The sequence below is a fragment of the Macrobrachium nipponense genome, chromosome 24 (genome assembly GCF_015104395.2).
Source record: "Macrobrachium nipponense isolate FS-2020 chromosome 24, ASM1510439v2, whole genome shotgun sequence".
In the NCBI taxonomy this organism is placed as follows: Eukaryota; Metazoa; Arthropoda; class Malacostraca; order Decapoda; family Palaemonidae; genus Macrobrachium; species Macrobrachium nipponense.
In genome coordinates, this window is record NC_061091.1 from 55,314,726 (window position 1) to 55,331,056 (window position 16,331).

Here is a 16,331-nt window from a genome sequence, read left to right on the forward strand (position 1 = left end):
CTGAATTCATAACTTGAGTTTACATTGTACTATTGTTATTGTTGTTGTCGCTGTATAGTATGCTGCCTTAAAAAATCGGTGTGATTGACACCACAGATACCTTATAATAGGCCTTGTGTTGATGGCTACTTCCTGTAAAATGTTCTGTTTAAATATTTTCTAAGTGTGAAGAAATAGTTTGAAATAAATGTTAGTGATTGTATTTATGACTACAGTAGTTGTGCATGCTGCTTGAAGAGTGTCCTTTATCAGTTGAGACATACTTAGAAGTATAACTGATAGCTCACGTATTTTTTAAACTTTTAATTTCTCATGACATCTCATACTAAGGTTTTAAAGCAAAGGTAATTTTCTGCCTACAAGTAATTTAAAACTAAAGTTGTTGAAATTTTATCTTAGTGTCATGAAAAGTGGTTAGACAACTTTATTTTTCAATATGTTGATTGGATATAATTCACGATTGACATTCCAATTTTAATCTGGAAAAATTAATATTGCTTTAACCTAAATTACAACTTTAGAGTTATCTACATAAAATTTTCTTTAAGTTATAAACAGGCTACTCATGCAACTTTTTAAATATAATCATTACTCTTTCAGATGATGAAGGGATAGTTGATTTAGGCATGTGACATGAGGCCTACGGTTTGCAGCCACTGAATCCCTATATTGATCATGGTTCACCACCCATGGGCGATTCACATGATCCTTACAATCAAAAAGGTTGTCAACCTGCTGGAAAGTTGAATAAGCTATATAGTGACAAAGGCTGTCAACCTAAAGGCAACATGCATATATCTTACACTGAAGATGCTCCTCACCTGAGGGGAAAAATACATCTGCCATATGACAAAGATTGCTTACCAATGGATGACTTGTACAACAGTAACTTAGCTGTTGTGATATGAATCTCAATTTTCCAGTTTTCTCTATTTACTCCATGTCCATTCCTGAAAAACAATGATTTTTACCTGAATATGGAATCTAAATGATAATATTTTTGTAGCAGTTTATTGATTTTACCATTTTCATATTTGTAAATTTGGCTGTAGAAACCTATTTTAAAGTTATTTGAAATAGGACTGTTATTGAAGGTTACCATGCCTCAAAAGGAGAGAATTTTTTTTGTTTGTGTTACTGGTACCACAATATCAAAATACACATTTTTATGTTTCATATTATTATCTACCAGATTTCAAAAGGATATTTTAACTTAATTTTAGTTTTTGTTACTGAAATCAATATCAAAATGCTATTTTACATTTTGTATTACTTTATTGTTAAATTTTCGGTGTTGCAATGTTTTCCAAAAAAAATTTTTTTTAACCAACTGACAAGCTGGAAAAATCCACAGTGAAACCCCCATATTTGTGGGGAATGTGTTCCAGACCCCCCTTGAATAGCTAAAATCTGCAAATGCTTAAAACCTGTATAAATGCAAAACTGCCTATTTTGATAGTTCAAACACAAGAAAATCCCACAAAATTGTTTATACCTGAATATGTATTTTAATAGTTTTCACAAAAAGTGCATTCAAGTCATAAAACTGATATGAAAATACATTATTTAGTGAATATTTCTCAGTGAAAAACACCACATACAGGCAAATTGTCCACAAATAATGGTTGGTTGTGTTTCACAGAGAAACCTGCGAATCTTGAGAACGCAAATAAAGGGGTTTACCTTAGTGGGTTTTCTTAGCTTGGTAGCATATAAGATAAATTTCTTGATGGCATATAAGGTAAATTTCAGTAAGACTTGGGTGATACTCTGGTTAACCTGAGCTTCAAAATTTGTTTCCCCAAGGAAGCACTTCAGATTCTTTTCTTCAATACTCAAATTAAGAAGAGTGAACATTGTTGTGACAAGTTATATATTCTTGTCAGTACCAAATGCCAAGACAGACAGACTCAGGGGATGGCTAAATATGCATTATTCATTAAGAGGAATTATAGAAATATACCTGCTTGAAAATTATAAGGAAAGCCATGTCTTTGTTACGTCTGAATTTCAGTTACGTGTAGCATCATGTAATATTTGAAATTACCTTAAACTATGTGTTTAAGATGTGGTATTTTATTTTTGACAATATTACATGAATGGCATGGTACAAAATTTGAAAATCAAAAATGTTCACAAAACAGTGCCATTTATGCTGTGTACTTTCAAATCATATCTATACTGCTGTGGGCATGTAGTGAAAAGATTCCGTCCTTAAATTACTGTAAATTGTAAATACTTAATGTATGAAGGTTGTTATTTTAAAAGAGATAAGTCTTTATGTGTACAGTTAATATTTTATTATTTCTTTGCTCACTGAATTGTCACAATGGTGTTTTCCTGAAATACATTAATTGAACACAAAATATAAGGCTGTGTTTAATCTTTTTTTGTACTGTACCAGTACTAATGCATGCTGTAATATATAGTTAACATGATGTACTTAACATTTTACTAGTATTCAGGAGAATTCAAACACACTCCAATGATATGAATGAAAATCCTTGTAAATCTTTTATTGAAGAGTTGTCTGTATGATGTATATTATATGATATAAAAATGTAAAAATAATTGTTATTGTAAGTCATACCTACTGTATCTTGTACTTTCTTCAATTTTGATAGTACTTGAGCCATTTCTTATCACCTTTCATGTCTAAAGTCATACATTTTAAAATGCAATAGCAATGTCATGTATATCAAAAGACTTAGCTATATTTTTATGGCATACAAGTATTAGTTTATATAAATGTAAAAAACTATTTTTATACAAAATTATCTTGTCTTTTCTTTCAAGTAGGTTTTAAGAATGTTAGGGAATAACAATGCCTCCTGAAATGTACTGATATATCTGTAGAATATTGTTTTTATGTTATTTAATAAAGTGATACTTAGAAAAATATAGAACAAAATGTTCTTTCTTGTATATTTGGAAGTAGAATTTACATGTTGTAAAGTACTGTTTACAATGGTAATTCCTTCCTAGTACGATTATTCTTGAACAGATAATATGGTTTCCACTGTGAAATATAAAATTCTCTGAATACAACATGACCATTAAAGACAAATTACTGGTACTTTTATTACTGTTGTTGTTGTTATTTTCTTTTTGTAAGTCGATTATTAAATTAGTACAGGAGTCCCAGTTTATAGAAGAACTTTTAATGTAAGTTCATTATATGGACAGTCACAGTGCGTACTTAACTTTCATCCAAGAAGTTGCAGTCTTTTTACTTCTTCACTTATTCAGTGCTGTATCTCATTTTTTAAATGAATCGAGTCATGTCTATGTACTATACTTCCAATTATAATAGATTCTCTTCTGTACATGGTCGTATTTATACATATTGTTGATAATAAAAATGTTACTTGAAACTTTTTTTTTTATAAATTCTTATGGTTTTATAATCTATGTAAAAAACTTTAATTCAACATGAATAATAATATGCCGGTAATTTCTTTGCACATTTTTCAGTAACTGAAAATTTCATAGAAAGGATGGTGTGTAAGCACTCAGTTGTTTTTAAAAATAATTTAAAAGAAATCACTTGAAAAGGCTGGGTGGAAGACTTTATTTACTGTTTTGTGTGTGCCTTCAAACTTTGGACTGAAGAAACTAATAATACAACTGAAATGGTTTCATAGTATGTAGTGTAACTACATGGCACATGACAGCAGTTGATCTACAATTGGTAACCTTATTAAGGAGTATCTTTCTTCCAGTAGTTACCATCTTGATATACAGTGGTACCTCGACATACGAAAGGCTAAACTTACGAAAAACTCGACATACGAAAGCAAATACGAAAAATTTTACAGCTCTACATATGAAAATCGCTCAAGTTACAAAAGGTTGTTGCTGTAAAGTCCCGAGATTCGCCCGGACCACCGAGAACAATTTTAAAACTCCCGTGCCGCCAACTGAGTAAACTCGCCACCATCCTCCCGGTCTCCCATTGGTTCCTGATGCTAGTCACCCCATAAGATCCTGCTCTCCTATTGGTCAGCATCTACCCCTTGTGCTTTAAGTATTCTATTAGTAAAAGGATGCTGTAAATTGAAAAACTTATTCATGCAATACATTTAATAAAAAAAAAAAAAACATTAGGTAAAGATAGAGTAAAGAGTAGAAATGAATGGTTATTATACTGTTTGGTAGTTTCAGTAGTTGAAGAGAGATAATGAAAATTTATGGCTTACTGTGTACTAGGAAAAGTGATTGCTTGGCGATCGTTCGATACTCGTAAGTGCTGGATGTAAACAGAAGTTTGGAAGCTTTTATTTTTGTTTGTTTATTATAGTTAATGGTTACTTAATAATTATTTGAAATGAGTACATGCAATACATTTAATAAAAAATTGTGAATTAGATATCATAAACTCTAAAATAAATCAGACTGCCAACAAATACGTATTTTTTAGAATTCTTCTTCTGTTTAATATTATGTTACGTATGTTTCATTATAGCTGTCAGTAACTCGGTATCTCCATTAGGTAAAAATAGAATAAAGAATAGAAATGAATGGTTATTATACTGTTTGGTACTTTCATTAGTTGAGGAGAGATACTAATGAAAATTTATGGCTTACTGTGTCCTAGGAAAAGTGATTGCTTGGCGTTCGTTCGGTACTCGTAAGAGCTGAATGTAAACAATCGATTGGAATGTTTATTTTTTTGTGTGTGTATTATAGTTAATGATTAATTAATAATTATTTGAAATGAGTACATACTGATTATTTATACATTTTATTGGCATATTCTAAGCTTTTAGCTTCTTAGGTTTAGATGTCAGAATCATAGACTAGGCTACAGTAGCAACCGCTAACATAGGCTAGGCTTATTGCTAAGGAGCATATGCTAAAGTCCTAATATATGCAGTAAAAATGGGGTTGAATATTACTCAAGTATGTACAGTATTTTGCCTTTTTGGAGTCATATTTCTTCCGTCGGATCGGCGTCGTAACCCTAGAACATGTGTTTTAAGCCTGGAAATATAATTTACTGGGGGTGTTTTTGGAGGGCTTGGAACGGATTAGCCATTTTACATGTAAAATGTGGTCCAAGATACGAAAACCTCATGATACGAAGGGCGCCTCGGAACGGATTAATTTCATATCTCGAGGTACTACTGTACTTAAAAAATATGAGAACCAGGTATAAGGTTTTTAACTGGCAACCCTAACAGCAGCTGATGGTGAAAGCAAGCCCTTATTCCTTTCCTTTGTCACACAATATCAAACTTCATTACTGTAACTTAGATGCTCATGACACATTGGCTAATTGTTGAACAATTTAAGGACAATATCCAAAAAGGTTAAGGTAACTTACCTCTGTTTCAGACAGTAAAACTCATGACTGTGAAACTCAAAAGGCATGACCAAGAAGAAGCCCAAGCATAAGGAACGGCATCTTGAAACTGATGATAAAGCAAAAATTAAGGAATGGTTAAAGAAGTTCTGAGAAATATCATGGTTATACTATCCTCGGTTATTGGTGATCCGGTTTTATGGGGCTTGCCTAGCGTGGAAAACAGCCAATATTTATAGGCAACTTTTGGCACAGAAATGCACCAATTTCCAGTTATAAGCATTGACAATAGAGTATTGGTGCCAATACATACCTAACTGAGGTGCCACTGACTGTTTATCAGCACCAAAATCTGGTTATCGGTGACAATAAGCGCCGATTTTCGATTACCGGATCGCCATTAACTGAGTCCGCCAATATCTGGGGACTGCCTGTACATACATACATACATACATATATTATATATATATATAAATACATATATATATACAGTAGTACCTCGAGATACGAAAGGCTCTACTTACGAAAAACTCGAGATACGAAAGCCAATACGAAAAATTTTACTGCTCTACATACGAAAAGTTTTCAAGATGCAAAAGGTTGTTGCTGTAAAGTCCCAAGATTCGCCCGGACCACCGAGAACAATTTTAAAACTCCCGCGCCGCCAACTGAGTAAACTCGCCACCATCCTCCCGGTCTCCCATTGGTTCCTGATGCTAGTCACCCCATAAGATCCTGCTCTCCTATTGGTCAGCATCTACCCCTTGTGCTTTAAGTATTCTATTAGTAAAAGGTTGCTGTAAATTGAAAAACTTATCCATGCAATACATTTAATAAAAAAAAAAAACATTAGGTAGATGAATAAAGAATAAGATAGAAATGAATGGGTTATTATACTGGTTTGGTAGTTTCAGTAGTTGAAGAGAGATAATGAAAATTTATGGCTTACTGTGTAAAAGTGATTGCTTGGCGATCGTTCGATACTCGTAAGTGCTGGATGTAAACAGAGGTTTGGAAGCTTTTTTTTGTTTGTTTATTAAAGTTAATGATTACTTAATAATTATTTGAAATGAGTACATGTATTAGGGCTTGTGCCTTGTATGATAAGGCGCCCTATGAGGTAATGTTAGACTAGCGATAAACTTACGCTAAGTCGGTTGGTATTGCACTTCCATCTTCAATGGAGTGTCTGGGGTTTTGTAGATCACTTACGAAGTCGGTATTATCTTTACGACGATGTGTTAAACTCATGGTTCGGTGAGGTTCTTGTAGAAAACACAAGGTATCAAAAATAGTATTATTCTTCTGAAGTTTACATGATGAAGATCAGGTATGATCGTACAAGTCTTCTATGACGATAGCTTGATCGCTTCTGCCAATGATGATGGCTAATCCTATTCCTCTACATGATAAAGCTTAGGTAAAGAGGTACAGGTCTTCTAATGACGATAGCTAACTCTGTTCTGCTCGTCTACCATCTCTGTTACAAGTTATGAAGGAACAGACAGTAGTTCGAACATATGAACATACTATCAGATGACATAGTTTCATACGAACACACAATCGAATGAGACACGCTACAGATCACGTAGGCCGTTTGAATAATAGGTCGGGGTAGTTGTCTCAAGCAGGGAGCTTGGACTAATGTTTATAAACAATTGAATGACTACAGGTGACGGCATGTTATCTTAGCTTACATACTTATTGTATACGTCATCTTTAGCGTCTCTAGTCTGATCACATTCCTGCAAGCAATCTGGTTGACCTCTTTAGTTTTAGACTTTTATATATATGGACTAACATTCCATATTTTTATTATGTAAACACTTACACATGCAATACATTTAATAAAAAAATTGTGAATTAGATATCATAAAATATAAAATAAATCAGACTGCCAACAAATACGTATTTTTTAGAATTCTTCTGTTTTATTATTACGTTACGTATACGTATGTTTCATTATAGCTGTCAGTAACTCGATATCTCCATTAGGTAAAGATAGAATAAAGAATAGAAATGAATGGTTATTATACTGTTTGGTGGTTTCATTAGTTGAAGAGAGATACTAATGACAATTTATGGCTTACTGTGTGCTAGGAAAAATGATTGCTTGGCGCTCGTTTGATACTCGTAAGACGGATAAGAGCTGAATGTAAACAATCGATTGGAAGGTTTGTTTTTTGTTTGTTTGTGTATTATAGTTAATGATTAATTAATAATTATTTGAAATGAGTACATACTGATTATTTATACATTTTATTGGCATATTCTAAGCTTTTAGCTCTTAGGTGTAGATGTCAGAATCATAGACTAGGCTACAGTAGCAACCGCTAACATAGGCTAGGCTTATTGCTAAGGGACATATGCTAAAGTCCTAATATATGCAGTAAAAATGGGGTTGAACATTACATGCAGTTGAATATTACTTAAGTATGTACAGTATTTTGCCTTTATGGAGTCATATTTCTTCCGTCGGATCGGCGTCGTAACCCTAGAACATGTGTTTTAGGCCTGGAAATATAATTTACTGGGGGTGTTTTTGGAGGGCTTGGAACTGATTAGCCATTTTACATGTAAAATGTGTTCCAAGATACGAAAAACTAAAAAAAAAACATTATACGAATTATATATATATATATATATATATATATATATATATATATATATATATATATATATATATATATATATATATATATATATATATATAATATATATATATATATATATAATATTATATATATATATATATAATATATATATATATATATATATATATATATATATTATATATATATATATATATATATATATATATATATATTGTGACAAAGTGCCAAGTATCTGGTTACTACACTTACCAATCATTAGATGAGTGCCTCACAACAGCCAGACACCTGAACCTTCATCACAAGTAATAAACGACTGAATACTCTAAAGGCAACAGTGATGATCCCTTAAACAACTTACCACTATTGCAGAAAACCAGACTTAAGTTCATTAAAACAGGTGTGAGGTAACCTTATATGTAATCAAATTAATTAAAGGGCATCACTCCATTAACAACTTTAAAAGTAAGTATTTCCCTGATTTCAGAAGTCTAAGTAATTCCCTGGTTCTAACTCACTTCAAATAAATTGAAGGAAAACAGCTCATACCACTTTATGTTTCTACCTAAGCAAATCATAATTATACTGGTGAAAAAGAACACACTTATAAAAGTTTTAAATACAAAAATTTATTATCATACTCAAAATTTATATGTGAAATTCACAATCTCGGGGAAATTAATTGTTACTTGAAAACAAAGCAAAGTTTAATTAATTTTTGAATTAATTAAGTAAAATTCAATCAAAATTAATTTATCACAAAATTCAAGAAAATTAATTCAATCAAAATTCAGAAGTGTTAGGTAATAATTAAAATTTGGAAATTAATTCACAAGTGCTAAACAACAATGAAACTTGAAAAGAATTGTAAGTAAATGCAAATTAATTCATGTGTTAAATTAATTAAATGTGCAACTATTAAGTAATGAAAACAATTAAGTCATTTAAATTGTGAATACAAATGAAAACACAGAAAAATGTGGAAAATAACAAAATGTAAAAAGCACCAATCACACAGATTATAAAATAAAAACACAAACATCAATAAGAAAATGGATAAATGCACAAAAAATCACTTCAAATGAAACAAACACAAAACACAAAAATTTGCAATGTGTAAAAATTTAGTTTCACCAAACCATTGTAACTATTAGTTCTCTATACCATTGTAACTATTAGTTGCAACTAATAAATTTAAAATAACATGTTACCTTGGTACCAATTTTCTTAATGCTGCAGCTTGTTAAAAAAATTTCACCACACAATTCACAATACGTATTTCAAAAATAAAAAGAAAAGGCGCCGTTACACACTTGTGCAATGTTTGTTCAGATTCCACAAAAAGCCCTAAATAATACTGAATAACTAAGAAATCCGAAATCTAAAAGTTACAAGTGACCAATTTACTTTACGTTAATATGAAATCAAAAGTGATGTGGGAGAGAGAGAGATCTAAACGCTATGATGTTCTAAGTCTGAATGAATCTCTTCGCACAAAAACTGAACAGTGGATATCACACAAAATGTTTAGGGCATGGCAAAGATGATGCCATCCTTTCTAAAAGCTTCTAATATGACGTAACTTTACAGACAAATATGTAAAATCTTCACGTGTTATTTGGCAAAGACGTGTATGAAACCAGTCGATGTGCGTACTATGCTCAACAAAGACGATCAAAACAGAAGTCCCTTATCAGACGTGATGACAGGTTAGGAAAACAACACAGAGATCTCGAGCTCCTCTAATCAAAAGTTTTGACTGGTTTCCAAAACAATTTCTATCTTGGAATGGACAAAGTTAATCTCTCTCTCTCTTTTTACATTCTATGTTATACTAACTTTTAAATTAAGTAATGCAAAATCTGAACATACATTTTTAGACATCCTATAACTCTAAGCTAAAATAAGGAATCTGAAAATGCTGCAAAACTCTTTTCTAACATTTTATACAGTCAAAGCGATGATATAGGAATTGAATTATCAATAGTAGCAGCAATATTTATAATATATATATATATCTATATATAGATATATAAATATATATATTATATATATATATTATATATATGTATATATATATATATATATATACACATACATACATACAAAATATATATATTGTAACAGCTCGTTTTACCATCCCCAAAATACACTATTCAGTTTCTTAAAGTATCCATTTAAGATATGAAGTTCACAATAGGATGGAATCATACCACAAACTCAACAATCAAAGTGCAAGGATGAATTCAAGGGGGAGTAAACAAACACAACGAAAAACCTTAAATTTAATACATGAATAAAAAAATAGAAATTAAACACGAACCTCTTGAATACAGGAAATAAATTAACCAATATCACATTTAATAATAATAATAATTCAAACCGCACATATACCAATTAAGACAGGAATACCAACACACTCAAACCAAATAAAGGGGGGCCAGAAAGAAGGAGGAAATCGTAAAGAATGAATATCCTGATGATTTACAGGCTAATTCTTGTATAAACCAAGCTTGTTACTATAAAGCTTCATTATTAATAAGTCCTATTATTCTTCTTGAAGAATACGGGAGCCTCCATGTCCGGAGGAGTGGTACCACAGGTGGTTAACTAACTCGGGGTCCAGTCGAGCAGCCAAAACAGAATCACAGCCATGATCAATGACAAAGGTATCAAACACCTTACTATGGGGTAGCGAGATCCCCCTGGCTTTATAACTGAACCAGTGGTGGTGCGGTGAAATCCAAAGGACCTCCAGATAACCTATTTAGGGAGATCTTCCAATTTGAAGATAGTGGATATTAAAAAACATGCTCAGGTCCTGGAGATAAGGGCAAATCACCAACAGAGGCAGCAACCACCAAGAAGCAAGAGAGGGCAGTACTCTGTCCACAAAGCAGGGCAAAAATATTCTGCAAGTGACAAGGTCCAGAGAATGATTGCCTGTTCTCACAGAGGCTAAGAAGTCACCGCCCTTATCCACAGGGGAGGGACCACATACACAACCTCCTTAAAGAAAAACACGAATGTTAATAATAACAAGCAAAACAACTGTTTCTTACTCGAGAGGAGGTCAAACACAATAGAAACTTACCAAAACTAGTTTAAAAAATTAAATCAAAACAAAATTTAATCTAATAATGAATAATATGTAATGAAAAATGGAAATACATACTAATGATATAAATTATAATTACTAGATACAATATATTATATTATATTATTTATAATACATATATATATATAATAAATATATATATATATATATATTATTATAATATATATCTATATATATATATTATATATAAATATATATATATATATATATATAGTATACATACATCTATATACAGATATATATATATATATATACATATATATCTATATATATATATATAATATATATTATATATATAATATCTATTATATTATATATATAATATATTATTACATATATAAGTATATATATATATATATATATAATAGATATAAAATTATATATATATATATAGATATATATATATATGATATATATATATATATATATAAATGTGTGGTACCTCGAGATACGAAAGGCTCAACTACGAAAAAACTCAATATACAAAAGCCAATACGAAAAATTTAACGGCTCTACATACGAAAATTGCTCAAGATACGAAAGGTTTCTGTAAAGTCCGAGATTCGCCCGAACTACCGATAACAATTTTGAAACTCGCGTGCCGCCAACTTAGTAGACTCGCCACCATCCTCCTGCTCTCCCATTGGTTCCTGATGCTAGTCGCGGCCATGAGATCCTTCTCTCCTATTGGCCAGCATCCCTCCCATCATGCATCTATGTACGTGGTGGCGTGCCTCGGCCACTCGGTACCAGCATTGTTATAGTACGCACGCGGTATTCATTTCGGGATCGTCAATGTGTATTTTGAAAAAAAATTTCTCATAACTTTTCACAGAAAATGGAAAAAGAAGAGCACCTCTTAAGTGACGACATATATATGATATGATTGACCAAGATCTCTCTCGTGGGATAAGTGACCAAGATCTCTCACGTGGGATAAGTGATCAAGGTCTCTCTCATGGGATAACTGGAAAAAAACTTGCAAGGTTGGTAGAATCTCCACTCATGCTGAACAGAGGGTGTTGACCAATCATTTACAACATGCATACCAGTATAATCAAGGCACTTCAGTTACGTTTGAAGGTCAGCAGCCGAAACATTCAGTACCTAAATCAGTTGCAGAGAGAACATTTGGTTGAACAGGGTTTTGATGGACACCAGGGCCAACAGAGTCATGAGGTGCAACAATTAGTAGATAATTATCAAGACGGGCAGCCGTTAATGAACACTACACGTTTACAGAAAAAAAGACAGCCCCAAAAGGCTCACACAGGTCGTATGCTTGCGCAGTTCGATGACATTTGCCCGAGTCGTTTCAGGAACATTGTGAAAAGTAGGCAGAAGCAATCTTCCTTGGATCGTTATTTTTTAAAGAGGCCTTTAGCATTAGCAGGAGTAAGCAAAAAGGAAGAACCAAGTGATAAAAAACAGAAAGTTGTAAGCAAAAAGGAAGATCCAAGGCCTTGACTGGAGGACGAGGGGTCTGAACAAAGAAAAAAAAAAACTAAACTTCTCAGGCATAAGGCCAATTTTACTGAGGAGGGAGGAATTTACATAAAAGCTGGACTCTAGTTTTAAAAGCACTATATTTACCTGAATTTACAGAGGTCCAGGAACACAAGGGGCGGGGGGACCACTTTTCAATCCACCCAAACACGTGGCGGGAGCAGTTCAGCCACGGCGTTTAGAAATTCGCTCAGCGGATCAAGATTGTAAGCTTCAAGGATTTCCAATTCCTACCACAGCGTTTGTCTGCAAATAGAGGACACAGGCATAAGGCAGGGGGGACACACGAGGGCAAACGTTACTCACTACTTTCTTTCAATCAAAAGTCACTCATGGGGGAATGAAATGACTGAGAAATTTAAACAGCAGAAACTATTTCATGGCTTAATTTCACTAGGGGGATGTTACTAGTATCACGGGGGAGTAATTACAGAATTGAGCCCAGATGGCAGGGGGGGGGGGGGGGGGGGGGGGATGAAAATTGCACAAGTCCCCTTGGAAAAAAGGAAATGAAATACAGACAAAGGTAAAATAATTCCCTGGTTGAAATGGAACTTCCCTACAGTACCTTATTAATGAGGCAGGTAGTCTTGTCTCCTTCCTTGATGTTTGGCACTATGGACTTTAAAACATACTTGGGGCTTCCCAAAGCATGGGATAGCCAGGCCCTAGGGGTGCTAGCAGCAGTTTGGTCAGGAGCAAGGCTCTGACCTGTCCCTAGGTCTGGTGTTTTCTGAGGATGGGCTGCTGGGCGCTCAAGGCCTTTTGAAGTTTCTCCTGGTAAGCCACACCTCCAGTCCCTCTGGGGTAATTTCAACAACCAATGGGAGAAGAGATAGCTTTTTCAAAAGAAAAGAGAATGGATTCCTCCAAAGTTCATCCAGGGTTGAAATGTCCTCTAGAATGGGGAGGTGTTCAAGATATTAAGCTAGAACCAAGGAAAAATAAAGTCTTTTACCCAAGTTTAATGCATCTATGTCTTATACAAGTTGCATAAGACATAGATGCATTAAACTTGGGTAAAAGACTTTATTTTTCCTTGGTTCTAGCTTAAAATCTTGAACACCTCCCCATCTAGAAGACATTTCAACCCTGGATGGGTTGGAATGGACAAGACAAGCTAGAACCAAGGACCAATGGCAATATAGATTACAGTCTTTTCCATTCTCCCTTGAGTGGACTTATAATATAAACAATATTCAAACTCTGCCGATGATAATATTCATGAAATCTTACCTGACAGGTAGAGAATTAAGCAAAATGAAGTGTGACTTGACTAAAGATTAACTTGCTATATTCCAAATAAAGCATGCACTTAAAATATAACGTCACACTAAGTATAACAATGAATAGCAATGATTGGTTATATATGGACTTAAACCTACAGGTAAGTTACATCCTATATAATACTACTATCTCAATTGTTCAAGGCAACACGTCCTATCAGTTTACCCTGATGGAGCGATATGACACGTTCAGGTGTGTTAAATGGCCCTGCGGTTTCATTAAGTAACTTTGTCTCGTAATGAGACGATGCCTAACAGTATTAATTACTTATTAGCGCTAACATTAGTGCAACTAACAAGGGGAAAAATTAATGGAGTAATTTTTTCATAGAGATTAAATAAGATAACACATACACAAAAAGAAAAAAAAATGTAAATTTTCACCAAAACAATGGCAGTCTCACAAAATAAGACTAGGGAATAACACTAAATCAAAAAGCTAGTCAACCAATGTATAAAAGAGCCAGGCTTCGAAATTATCTCTAAGCTATAGCAACGTTCGCTGGTTAAAATTTTCCCAAGTTAAATGGAATTCTAAGTACCTAGAATAGGGCACGGTGCCAATTGTGGTATTTTTACGACAGTAGTTCATAAAGAAGTACTAATTTATCCAAGGCCAGGGTAGCTGGCAGTTTGGCTCTGCCTAAGCAGAGCATACAATATACAATAAATGCCTCAAGACAGTAAATAAAAGGAAAGGAAACCAAGGAAGATAGGATACAGACAGTACAAAAAGGAAAGAGAAAGTTAAAAAAAAAAAAAAAGTAGAATTCTCTATAAAAGGCACTATTGCAGAGAGGCTATTGGCTCTCGTAAGGTTTCGGAAAACCTTGACGCCCTTTTCCCTTTTTTCTTCCTTCGACCTCTCCGAGGTCGGTTTAACGATGCCATGGGGGGCCTTGGATGATCCTAGCCCTTTGAAGATTCCGAAGGGCATCTGCTACAGCTGCTGCGACAAACTGGGGCCTTGGCACTCGTCTCATGCCTAATGCTGCGTGGCTCGGTTCCCCGAGTTCTTTGGCCAAATAGGATTCGGCAGTCATTACTCCGGGAACGGTTCGCTGCTGATGGTCATGGGTGTCCTGGAGGATTTCCTATTGGAATTGGCTCTCCTTGACTGCCGGCATGGGGGTAGCTGGGCCAAGCCAGCGGAGGGAAAGCGACCGGACTTAAGAGCTCCAGGAGGAAGGCTCGAGTTCTGGCTTGGCACTGGCACTAAAGCTGTTCCTGACTTAGTGGAAGGACTCGAATGGGGCTCAACATCCATGAGAGATGGAGCCTGGCACTGCCTGGCACCTTCAAGTGGCACTGGCTGTGCAGAGGTAGTCCTTGGAGGCCCGTGGAACGGGTCTGGAGCTATGTGAGGGCAGGGGCCCTGATACAGTATAAAGTTAGGAGGAGACTTAAAATCTTGTCCTAGCAGGACATCATACCCTCCTGGTATATAGGTTGCTACACTGCCATGATACATATCTTAGAACGGCGAGGTTGTGTGACTCTCAACTAGACATTAGGTAGGAACATCTAACATGGTTGAGGCTCTCTATTGTGATGAATGGTGCCTATCAACCTTAGCTCCGTAAGGAATTTTATCCTCTCGGATGATGTAGACTTGCAGCACCCAGTCGTCGAGAGCTCGGACCTGGTGGGCAGGATAGAGACCTCTTGGAGTTGTGACAAATATGGGGCCTGAGCAGGGGTGCCTAGAGTGGAGGATTCGTCATGGCCATAGCAATGGCAGAAACAGGAGCTTTTTTGGGGCATCCCGCCCAGGCAGCAGTGTGCCATGCACGCTGCATGTGTCACAGAAACTCTTGCTAAAATCAGGCCTGGGCCTGTCGTTTCTGTTCCAATGCCCGTTGTTTTTGTTATTATGATTGGGTAGTCCGTTTGGAGGAGTGGCAGCAACATGCTGAGGAGGATCCAGCTTTGAGAGGCACTGCTCTGTGGTGTGACCTGGTTTGTTGCAATGCCCACACATAGGTTTCCGAGGAAGGTTATTGGGCATTGGGTAGGCTGAGAGGTGGCAGCAGGACGTATTTTGTTTGTTTTAAGGAACTCTGCAATGGATGGTGGGTATATAGGCGTCTGCCCATTTACAGCACTCCAAACAAAGAGTCGTAGGAGCCTTGTCCACCAAGGTGTGGTGGCAAGATCAGGGGGGGGGGGGGGGGGGGGCGTAGGAAAGGAAGCCTTCTAACTGGAAGATTTCTAAGACCTCCTCAACAGATGTTGTGTTGGAGGCCTTGGTCCACCTACGGAGTGCCGGTGCCTTCTTGACTGCCCATTCTGTCCACGTCTGGTTAGCCTCCTTGGGCATAGTTCCTCATTTCTGCCCTCCACCGGTCTGAGGTTAATTCGTAAGCCCCAAGGATGACCTCCGGACTAGGGCGAGATCTTGTCGCTCATTCAGGGGAAGGGCCTCGAAAGCAGTCCGCCTTTGCCAACGAGATGTTTGCCAAGGAGGAGGGCCACTGGTTATATTTGGCAGTATATAATTGTTG

At 35.2% G+C, this 16,331-nt stretch overlaps 1 protein-coding gene across 1 annotated transcript in view; it reads left to right on the forward strand.

The window, feature by feature from the left end:
* Nucleotides 1-3,374, forward strand: part of LOC135205644 (tyrosine-protein phosphatase 10D-like) — a 247,217-nt gene extending 243,843 nt beyond the window's left edge. Inside the window, 1 exon segment of the mRNA XM_064236462.1 lies at nucleotides 601-3,374. Coding sequence (XP_064092532.1) covers nucleotides 601-632 — 32 coding nt within the window. The 3' untranslated portion in view covers nucleotides 633-3,374.
* The last annotated feature ends 12,957 nt before the right edge of the window (nucleotides 3,375-16,331 follow it).